The sequence below is a fragment of the Phalacrocorax carbo genome, chromosome 1, assembly GCF_963921805.1.
Source record: "Phalacrocorax carbo chromosome 1, bPhaCar2.1, whole genome shotgun sequence".
Classification (NCBI taxonomy): domain Eukaryota; kingdom Metazoa; phylum Chordata; class Aves; order Suliformes; family Phalacrocoracidae; genus Phalacrocorax; species Phalacrocorax carbo.
The window spans coordinates 201,160,027-201,171,654 of NC_087513.1; the positions used below are offsets into that span (position 1 = coordinate 201,160,027).

At 42.7% G+C, this 11,628-nt stretch overlaps 1 protein-coding gene across 4 annotated transcripts; it reads left to right on the forward strand.

Annotated features, from left to right (window-relative positions):
- Positions 1-150: 150 nt before the first annotated feature.
- Positions 151-10,303, forward strand: MSANTD4 (Myb/SANT DNA binding domain containing 4 with coiled-coils). Of its 4 annotated transcripts, XM_064441283.1 has the most exons (4): positions 151-302; positions 958-1,096; positions 6,092-6,715; positions 8,363-10,303. In XM_064441283.1, exons 3-4 carry the CDS (start codon positions 6,260-6,262, stop codon positions 8,936-8,938), a joined length of 1,032 nt encoding a protein of 343 aa, XP_064297353.1. In that variant the 5' UTR covers positions 151-302; positions 958-1,096; positions 6,092-6,259; the 3' UTR covers positions 8,939-10,303. The 4 variants fall into 4 exon arrangements, with proteins under 4 accessions (XP_064297353.1, XP_064297354.1, XP_064297355.1 ...); XM_064441284.1 differs by lacking the exon at positions 958-1,096; XM_064441285.1 differs by lacking the exons at positions 151-302; positions 958-1,096 and adding an exon at positions 1,116-1,536.
- Positions 10,304-11,628: the final 1,325 nt, after the last annotated feature.

Below are 11,628 nucleotides of genomic sequence, written 5' to 3' on the forward strand. Positions count from 1 at the left end.
GATGCGGGCCTTGACAGCCACTAACCAATCACCGGCAGGCATCGGGAAGACAAGCAGCGACTGTAGCCAATGCTGACTGGGTGCTGCGCACGGCGGACGCCCCGCGGGAGAGGAGTTGCCGCACTCCGAGCGCCTGAGGGGGGACTCCGGCCCGCCTGGCGCGTCGGGGCGGGGCGGGGGAGACGCGGCGGACGTGGACCGCCAATGGGCGTGCGGGAGCGTCTGACAAGCGCGGAGCTCGCCCAATCGGAGGACGGTGGCTGTTAAAGGGCCGGTGACCCGGAGGGGAGAGTTGGGCGCGGGTGAGTAGTTCGCGCGGCTCCCGGGGGACCAGGGCGGGGCTGCGGCCGCCACTCCCCCCGTGGGCTGCGGCACGCGTGGGGCGCTGGCGGCCCCTTTGGAGGGTGGGGGTGAAGGGAGAGCGGTGGGGGCTTTGCCGCCCTCGGCCCCTGAGGGCGGTGAGGCGGTTGCCCGCTGCCCTCCTTGGCGGCCCCGCGGGGAGGCCCTCCTCATCCTCCCCCCAGAGGGACACAGGCCCCGCCGGCCCGCCCATGGGTCACTCTCCGGGGGAGCCCCAGCTCACGGCGCGGGTGAGACCGCGGGCCCGCCCGCTCCCCACGGCCCAGCGCGGCTGGCCGGGCTCGGGCAGGCGGCCGGGCCCGCCCCTTCCTTTGTTGCCTTCTTCGGCCTCCCGCAAGGCTCCGTGCGCCGCCTGGCGGGACGCGGCCCCGCTGGCCGGCGGCTGGGGGCGGGCGGGGCCGCCTCCGACCGGGGCTCTGCCAGCCCTCAGCCCTCCGAAATGCGCGCCTAGCTCGGAGCGGGGGAATCTGCCGCCCGTGGCCCCGCTCAGGGGATGGGGAACTTCTGACAGATGAGTCTGCGGGTTCGGCAGCCTGAATCCGCGGCTGCTTTCCGTCCTCGACACCTCCTCTCTGTTTCCTTAAATTATCCTTTTAGGTGGCGTTGGTTCCCCTCAGTCCTTGCCTTTTCAGATGCTCGAACCATAAGCTCCTTGCAGGGAGGGCGGTCCGTTTGGTGACCTGTGTTCAGCAGCACCTAGATCCTCCTGCATTAAAGCCTCTCTTAGTACAAAAGAGTAAGTTGTTCCAAGCCAATGTAGCCATCCATTATGAATCACAGACGAAGTTTCCCAGAAAGCCCTAGGCTTTAGTGTCGTGCAAAGACCCTCAGGCTGTAAGATTTTATTTTAAAGAAATACAGGTAGTAGGTCCTCCTGATTTAAAGTCTTTTCTTCTTCAGTTATAAGCTCTGAAAGGTTAAAAAAGAAAAAGGCAAACCATCAGGGCATCATACTTAAATAAAAGCCTTATTTTTTCTAGAGAATAATTCAAGTTTGACGCTAGCAACAACCCTTCGATTCTGGTTAAATGCATTGATTTGTTTGCTTGCTTGCTTGTTTTGCGGGGTTTTCTTTTTGTTTGGTTGGTTGTTTTTTTGTTGATCCAGCACATGTTCACACAATGAAGTGTGAGGAAAGGAAACTAAAAGGCAGAATGTGGATTCCTCTGTTGTTAAGTATGTAAAAGTTATTCAGTGTATTTGTGTTCTGTGTATTTATAGAGTGTTCAGTTTAGTTTTGTGTTACTTGTTTTGTTTCAACACTGACAAATAGTTTGTGTTTCTTTAGTCCAGCGATGAGGACCTTCTTGACTGCAGGTTGCTTCTGGCCTGACAGGGCTGCATCAGACTCACAGCCCCATGTTGCTGTCTTTCATGGAAGACCCTTGAAATCTTTCTGTTCTTGTATGATCAGAATTGTTTCTTCTTTTTTGAGCCATCACTTTGCATTTCTACCCAAACTGTAAATATATGCTTTCTGCATTCGCAGCTACCACCATGCTGTATGATTGGTGTGTCGCTGGTCATGTAATGGGCTGTGTCCTCTGTTGTTTCCCAGGGACTTCTCTGTCACTTGACCAGAGTGCAGCTCTTCCTTGTCAGGTGACTGCCATCATTGGTCACGTACCAGAAGTACTTTTGGTTGTATAGTTGAGAAGGCATTTTTTTTTTGCTGCAGATGCCTTATCTTACCTTCCTAGTGGTGTAAGTGGCTTGATCTGACCAAAATTTTTTTTTTTAACCTTTGCTCTCATGTCTACATATTTTCTGAGTGATCTGTCACTCTACCCAATTGGTGCACTCAGCAAATGTTATTTGCTGTGGAATCCTCTGCTAAAGACACTAAAATGTAGAGCAGTTACAGTTCTGATTTCAGAAAAACTGTAATGCCTGTCTACAGGTATTTTTCCAAAGGTATGCATTTCTTGCTTTAGGCTTCATATCAAAGCAAAACTTAAACATGTTCTATGTCATGTTTTTGTAAATCATGCTTTTCAAAATGGTGATAGGTTTGAGGGTTTTTTTCTAGAATTTGTACAAATCCTAGCTTAGTACTATTTCTGTCCATTATATACTTTAGGCATGTAACAGTTCATTTTTCTGCATTAAAAAGTAATATCCTGGAGACAATCTAGCAATGTGAGAAACCCAAATATCCCAAACATCAGCTTTAGATAATAATGCTTTTTAATTAATATATCAGAAAGGTAAACAGACCCACAGTGGTGTTGATCTAACCCTGGAAGTCAATATACTGTTAAGACAATTCATGAACACCCATTTATATTAACAAGAAGTGAATTACTTTAATGAGGCAATATGCTTTCAAAAAGGAAAGAGAAAAGGTAAGATGTCCTTACCAATTGGAAGTTAATAGTAATGAGTTTTAAAATAGGTAGGCTTTGCTGCTGTTTCGCAAGTCCCTGAATTTCCCAGTGTCAGACATATTCTAGGAAAAATAAATCTAAAAGAAAACTTTATTATGTAAAGGAATTGAATGTCAGTAGTTTCCAAGTTAGTATTACAATTCTTAAAGGTTATATGCTTTGCTTATGGTGTAAAATCCCAAACCAAGATTAGGCATTTCATGAAGAGCAGCTGGAGAGATCAGGCAGGTGATGCATAACACCTGCGTGAGGAGCAGTGACACTGACCCACAGGGTAGCCTGACATTTGTTACTCTCAACCTTCTCTGGAGCGAAGGTGAAAGCTTACCTGGCTGTGTCTTCTGCATTCATGTAGGATTTAATTTAGGAGAAAATGTGGATGAAAAATTGATTTGAAAACCCTTTTTTTATTGTTGTTTTCCTGCAATTGTGCCTGCTTTATCCTGCTGTGCTAGCTCTGAGAAATTCAGGGAGGGCCAGGGTAAATAGAGATGCCATGTGAGTCTCTCAAATCCTGTGGTTCCCTGTTATTGGGGAATGACTAGGACCTGTTCATCCTGGCTGGGGCTAAGTAAAGGATTTAGCCAGTGTATATCTTAAGCTGAAAATGGCTGTGATTCAGCAAAAGTCCGATATTTAGACAATAAGTATCTACTATTACTTTCAAAAGTTTGACATATCCAGTCGGCCAGTACTTTGGAAAGTCTGATCCATTCTTCCATAGTTAGCGAAGTACCTGAATGTTCACTTAAGTGCATGCTTAAAATCAAATGTGAAATCCTACTGATTTCAGTAAAAATAAATGTGACCTTATAAACAGAGACTCAGTGTCTTGGTAGTGACAAGTCAGAAATACCATAATTCTTGTGAAATTCGTGTTGTATGTAAGAAGATAATTCTTTTTACCTTTTGGAAGACCACCTCAAAACAGATACCTCTGAATCTTTTACACATGCACCCCACCCTGAAAACAGGTAAGTGCAAATGTGTGTATTTCTAAAGCCAGAGTGAAGACAGGAGTACTTGGTCATTCCCCAGAAACCAGGAATCACAGCTTAATCTAGATACTTGTCAGTCCAGAAAAATTGCCTTATTAGCAGTGAAACTTCTAAAAGTGCTTTTAATTCGTTCTGTATGCAGGTAACTTTTCTGAAAAATTTACCTGCTTGGTCACTTTTTAAAATTTTATCTTGTGTAAGGTTTTTTATTTCTTTTGAAACTTAGAATTTGATACATAGGTCAAGAAATTCAGTTGCCATAATAATAGACAAGCACTAAAGCTGTAATTTGTGTTTCAAAAGCACAGCAAGTACCAAATAAATTGATTTACTGCCAGACAAGTAAATATGATGCTGCTTCCTTGAAAGCCCAAGTCTGTTCATGGTAAACTTATCATAATGAAGGTTAAGGAAGATGCTTAAAGATCAGATAAAAGGTCTCAGAAAGGAATTGTGTAATTGTAGGCAGACACAGTGCTGTGTTGTGCTATGAATCTGACTTTTTAAACTGCAGCACTCTGTTTTTCTTTAGTACTGGTCATGTCAAGTTAAAGGTCTACATTAAAACAGTAGGTTATATTATTTTTTAAATAATTCCCTTTTTCTCAAAAGCAATTAGTATTTTATTTTCAGAAGGGCAGGAAGTTTCATGCATCTTAAACAGCAACATGCAGCTTTCAGCTTGAGTCTGTGAGGGGTTGGAAGTGCTGGGTAACTGCATGGCAGCACCGTAGAGTGGGCTGTGCTGCTACACGCTCATGCTTTATGCAGTTGATTTCTGCTTGGGACTTGGTTTTGCATATTTGCTAGCTAGTAACCATCAGAAGTAAATGTATTGGCAGTGAGGGCAATATTTTAATGGGGAAAAGTAGTAAACCAGTTTCCTAAATGCAGTGTTTTAAAAAATATTTGATGGCAGCATTCTTGTGTTGGGTATGAAAGAACGTTGCTTGATATGGAAAACTTTGCAAGTGAAACACATTTACAGTCAATAGCGCATAGGAAATGAAGAACAATGTCTAAACTACTGTGTGCATTATCCCCCAAATAGGGAGGTTTTTATGTAATATGTCGATGTGTATGTTTTAGCCAAGTTTAGGAGCATAACAGGAGGAAAAAAGACCTTTGTAATTTAAGAATCCGGTATAGCTGGGGGTGGGAGTTATTTAAGGATTAAGTCCATTAGTCAGTAGCAATCAAATATATAATCTACAAGCCATTTGCTTCAGGTGGACAAAAAGTCTATACTAGATTAATAGGGAACAAATGTAACAGCTTGAAACTAAGTACTGTATAGTGAGTCGTTGGCCTACTTTGCTTAAAGCCTTTTAAGCCTACCTAAAGTGGTAGGTAACGTGGTACAAAAGAAAGGTCAAAATAAATACTAAGTTGGACCATTACTGAGCAGTCTGACCAAGAGCCTTTTTTTATTCTCCATGTCTGCTTTCAATTTTTTCTTTTGGTAATATGGTCTATGATATATTCATCCCTGCATTAATTGTCCTCCATTTCTCCCACTCAAACTTTCCACTTTCTGTCCAGAGTTATGCACAATCTGTCAGCTGTATGACAGGGTTTAGCTTTCCCTTCAGCATCAGGCACAGGGCCAGCTGTTGCTGAGGGTAGAGGACTGGACATGCTTCCAACCTGTCATGACATCTGACCATGAGGTGTTTTGCAGTGTGAGAAGGATAGAGGAGGGCTTTACCATGGGCATATAATGACTTATTCCTAATTCTGTTGCCTGTTAAAACATCTCTAACGCATGACATTTGTTTGAACTAGTAATTTTCTGACATTCAGCAGAATTGTTCCAGGTTGGTGGTGGTTTTTTTTGTCATTAAGTCAGAAGAGCCTCTAAAACTTTTTTTTTGGGGGGGGGAGGAGGGCTGGAAATGATGTCTCATTTAAAATGTGTCTCAGAAAATTCAGTCCCCTAAATATTTCCTGTTTTTGAAGTAATGAAATAACAAGTTTAGCTTCTTTTGGAAATAATTTAGCATTCAAACTGAAATGTGTATGTCAAATTTCAGCCTTAAGCAAATCCTGCCTGGCAAAAATCTAAGAGTTGAAGGAAAATGGCTATATTTTTACAATGCAAATATCAGTTCATTCTTAATGGTTTGTGACATGGATATATTAATGGGCTTATAATTCATATGAGATTAGAGAAGGTACCTAGAGCTACTTTATATTCAGAGTTTAACAAAATGGTTTTCTTCTATGGGATGAGCAGTCAGTTCAGAGTATGCATTCGTTAAATGGTGACTTAGGAATCAAGTTCATCACATGAAAATTTACAGTGTATACCTTGGAGATTTATGTTGTTTGCTCTTTTTCTCTTAGGAAGCCTGACAAATAGGAAAATACTACAAAGTGAAGAGAAAATTCACTTCACGAGAACTGAGCTCTGCTTTCATTGGCTTTTAAATTTTATTTGTATTAATAACTGATTAGTGTCAGATCATCTCTGTAGTCTACTGTGGTGAGATTATTAGGTTAAAGCTGGAAAAAATGAAACAATTAAAAAGAAAAAGAAAAAGCAATTTTAGTGTTCAGGAAACTCAAACTCTCCTTAAGGAAATCAGAAAAAGGAGAGAAGTACTCTTTTCAAAGCAACTTAATACAACAATTAATGAGATGAAACGGAAAGCCTGGGAGGAAATAGCGGAGTGTGTAAATGCTGTAGGTGAAGGAGAGCAAAGAACAGGGACAGAAGTGAAAAGGCGATACCTTGACTGGAGAGCACTCATGAAGAGAAAACGTCTGAATGCAAACATCAAAGTAGTAGGTGCTGGGTTTCACCTTCCTTCATCCAATTTAGATGACTCTCTCAATGAAGACATGGACGAGAAAATGGGATTTGCAATTGAATCTAGTTTTGAATGGCAAAATATTACTGACTTCAGAGAAGCCGGTGGATCCTTAACAGAAATCAAAGTAGAAGAGGAGGATCCGCAGAATTTTGAAGTGAGTGACTGACATGATTAGCTATATGCAATATGGTCTTCGTTTCATGTCAGCATAAGGCTTTTTGCTGTGTTTCTTCATAGCATCTGTTTCTGGTTTTCCCTGAATGTGTGAATTAAAGAAACTGTAGAAACAAATATGTTTTGGAGAGGTGGTATTCAAATCTAGCAGCTTGCAATTGTGTGTAAGATCTTGGATGTTGATTATTAAATTGATATCCCTCAGCTTTGAATATGTTGCACATATATTTTCAATTTGTATGTGCCATAGAAAAGAATTAGTTCAGTCAGCAGAATGAAAATACGCTGTTGAAGAAGACTGGTTATTTTAATACTTAGGCTGGCTGGCTGGATGAACAGAGACGAGAAATGCATCTCTTTAACAAATGCAAATATATGTTACCTGCAGGTATAAAAAGAAATGGAATGCTGTTTGCATTTCCTAAAACGAACCTGCAGGAGATGAAAACATTACTTGAATAAGTCAGTCAGCCGTTCCTCTCTTTCAGAATTTTAGTGTGAATTTGGCAAGCAGCTGTGGATCCTGTGGACAGGTGGTTACTCCTAGTAGTACCATGACTGTCCTGGGCTAGGCAGCCAGCCAGAGTGAAGTCGTACAGGTACAATGAAACCATCCAAACCTCCAAATGCATCGTTCTAAGTTTCAAAAGGGGTACTCAAACAGTTTTGGTTTGGACTTTTCTTTGGGGGGGTGGGGTGGCGGTGGATGAGGAAGAAGCAAATCCTGTCTTAGCTCAGTTGAGATGTGTGCTGGGGAAAAAAAAATTTAAATCACCATATGCTGTTAAATGGTAGTGAGACTACTGTCTGGTAACTGCTGAAGAACAGTGCTCTAATGCGAGAGGACTGGCAGTGGCTCTCACTGTCTTAAGATTTTCTGAACCCCAATCTTCCTCAGTTTGTCTTTCTTTTGCAGCATACTTAGTGGGAGACAATTGTCCTTTGTGTACTATGAATTTGTAGCACATAAAGCCTATAATTCTGCACGAGTTGTCACAGTCCACCAAGAACAATGGTCCTAACCACCTGGTCTTCTGCATCATAAATAGCTTTACAGCAAATGTTAACCAATATTGTATTATCACAAGTCCTGTTTACTGACCCACTTAATACAGTTCAAAGGGTTAGGGGCATGTGAAAAATGTCAGTGTTAAATGTTTCACAGAGATGGAATCCTCAAGCTAGTGAAGGCTGGGTTAGCTTCCATACCACGTAGCCTATGGATCCAGCTGCTTTGATAAATAGTCACACCAAATTTCTAGTGGCTTACATAAATGTCTTTAAGTACAGCATATGCTTTTTTAGATCCAGTTTTCTATCAGTGGTTCTGAAAGCTCTATAATATTTATAATGCAGCTTTTTCTGTATGTTCTTGCATGTCCACTGACAAGCTGATTTTCTGTTTTTCATTAACAGATATTAATTGGTAGATAAAGCATGTTTCTCTGCCTGTGTAATGGTAAAAAGTGTCTTTTGATCTAACATGGTTATTTCATAGCATATGAGTTAAACAGTTCTAAGTAGCTTTTAAGATGAAAAACCCAATATGTTCTTTTCAGTCAAGTTGTGTGTAACAAATTTATTCTGGCTGGAATTTAATTCTTGTCTATTGCATTCCTCTCTGCAGTTTCCTATTGAGGAAGAAGAAGAAATTTTGTCGTCAGTTTTGCCAGATTCGAAAAAGGAAAATGACCTACCAGACTTCCCCCACATTGAAGAGTTTGGAAATCTAAGCTCTGCTCAAGCTAGGCTAGCCTATGAAGATTCTCACTTGCTTATAAATCTGGAGAAGCAGAAGGTGGAGCTGGAGAAGCAGCGACTAGACATTGAAGCTGAAAGGTTGCAAGTGGAGAAGGAGCGCCTGCAAATTGAAAAGGAACGCTTGCGGCATGTTGACTTGGAGCGTGAGAGACTTCAGATTGAGAAGGAGCGACTTCAGATTGAATGGGAGAAACTCAGGCTAGAGACTCTGCATGCTGAAAAACCTGCCCTCGACAATGACCTCGCCCAAACGGAAAAACCCATCATGCAGCCTCTGGATCTAGAAACTGAAAAGCTAAAACTTGAAAAAGAACGTTTGCAGTTAGAGAAGGAGAGGCTGCAGTTCCTAAAGTTTGAGTCAGAGAAGCTGCAGATTGAGAAGGAACGCTTGCAAGTGGAGAAGGAGCGCCTTCGAATTCAGAGGGAGGGTCACCTGCAGTGAATTTCTCAACTGAAGTGTCAACATTAGTGTTTTGATGTTTGTAAAATAGAGGTAGTTCTTAATACTGAAATTGTTCTAGAGGCTTAACATTCTTCTGTTTGGGCTTGAATGTTGATGTTAAACTGAAAAAGAAAAAAGAATGGTGCTCAATATGTCAGCGTGCCTACATAAATGAGCTAAAGTGTGAAGTTGCTTTTCAGTGTGTCAGAACTAAGTGTTATGTTCTCTTGTCTTTAGTATTGTGTTGTGTTAGTTCAGTGTTCTCCTCTTGTAGACACATTGAGAAGAATCAAGGCTGAACCTTGTACTTTTTTTTCCACTGTACTAACAGTTAGGATGATCAGAATAAATCAACATATGTTGTGAGGGCATGGTCCTGACAGTAGCCCACACACTACATAAGTTAGAACGCAATAACGCAATCATGATGCGATTGATTCAGTAAACTTAATTTCCCCTTTTTCTTTTTTTCCCCCACCCTCACAATGGGAAAAAGAGTTCAAGAATTATCTAAAAGTTGAAGTACAAGTTCAATTCACTGCAGTTGCGTTCACTGTTGTTCCATGGCTTGGACTGAATGAGAGTTCAGAAAATAGTATTCTTCCTTTTGCATGAATCATTTGTGCTAGATAAAGCTACACATCAACCATACCTACTACAAGCTGGACTGTTGGTTTCACCAGGTCATTGATGATGCTATATGGAACATAGCACCTGTCTTAGTGTAGCATAGGGATGTATTTATTGATTGATCAGGCATGCTGTCTGATGAGTCTGTGACAACCCCCTGAAGTAAATTGCTAGACCTGGTTTGTTCCTTGAAAGACATTAGCTGGTGATGGGAGGCTTGAGAGTGGAGACACAGAGGCTGAGCACAGGTGAAGGAGCACTGAGCTTAAACACTACCCCTCTTGATGTTAGTTCTGCCTGGCCAGCACTGAGGTCACATCTGTGAGGCAGCCAGAAGAGGCTTCTATGGCTGACACCATATAGTATATTTTATTTTGACAAACAGAAATGGTCAGTGCTGAAGACTGTCAGTGTTTTTCATAAGTAATGTATGAATTTAATAATAAAAAACAGGGAAGCTTTCTATTATTTCATATATGTTTAAATCCCAACTGAGCCAGACTTCACATTTTTCATCTTTCTGCAAGTAACTACCTTTTTTTGACTCTGAAACTTAGGACTATGAGAATACTAAATCTGAGTATATGTTGAGTGACTTACATGGATTCTTGTGCAAGTAAATATATTTGTACCACTACAGGATTACTTTTATTCTGCAAAGAAAATGTTATTTTTTTATTACTGAAACAAGTGTGCTTCTACAGTGGAAATAAATTTGACTACTACAACCCAAAATTGCTCTTGGGACTGTTTATTCACAAAGAAACAGGGCTAGATGTGAAGAGAAACCTGGATACTCAACGCTGCGGCACCCCAAAGTTGCTGGTGCCTGTATTCGCTGTGTAGTAAATCAGAGAGGTGAGGCTTTCTAAAGTAGGACTTAAACCAACCAGCACTTACAAGAGGAAGGAAGGAGACACAATCCAGCTGGATAGACATACTCCAGGGGGAAGTGTATCTGAGATTCTTCCTGAATGTGGCAGGTTGACCTTAGCTTGATGCCAGGTGCCCACCCAGCCACTCTATCACTCCCCTCCTCAACTGGACAGGGAGAAAAATATAAGGGCAAGGAAGAGATCACTCAGCCATTCCCATCATGGGCAAAACAGACTCGACTCGGGGAAATTAATTTATTGCCAATCAAAATCAGAGTAGGATAATGAAAGATAAAGCCAAGTCATAAAACGCCTTTCCCCCACTCCTCCCTTCTTCTCCAGCTCAACTTCACTCTTGATTTTCTTCACCTCTTCCTCGAGTGGCACAGGGAATGGGGGTTGCTGTTGGTTGATCACATGTTGTCTCTGCCACTCCCTCCTTGCTCTCTTTCCCTGCCCCAGTATGGGGTCCCACCCATGGGAGACAGTCCTCCGCAAACTTCTCCCATGGGGGCCGTTCCCGTGGGCTGCAGTTCTTCATGAACTGCTCCAGCATGGGTCCCTTCCCTGGGGCACTGTCCTTCAGGAGCAGGCTGCTCCAGCATGGGTCCCCACAGGGTGTGGGCTCCTCTCTCTACGGGGCACAGCTCCTGCCAGGAGCCTGCTCCAGCACGGGCTTCCCATGCGGTCACAGCCTACTTTAGGCATCCACCTGCTCCAGTGTGGGGTCCCCCATGGACTGCAGGTGGATATCTGCTCCACCATTAACCTCCATGGGCTGTGAGGGGACAGCCTGCATCACCATGGTCTTCACCACAGACTGCAGGGGAATCTCTGCTCCGGCACCTGGAGCACCTCCTCCCCTCCTTCTTCACTGACCTTGGTGTCTGCAGACTTGTTCCTCTCACATACTCTCACTTCTCCATCTGCAACTGCTGGTGTTGTGCAGGTGTTTTCCCCCTTCTTAAATCTGTTATCCCAGAGGCGCTACCACTGTCGCTGATGGGCTCAGCCTTGGCCAGCAGCAGGTCTGTCTTGGAGCCGGCTGGCATAGGGTGTATCACACAAAGGGGAAGCTTCTAGCCCCACTGCTACCAAAACCTCGCCACGTAAACACAATACACTGAAATAAGGTGACAAATTTTCAGCTCCCTGATACGTGTCATACAAATTTTTATTAAAAAC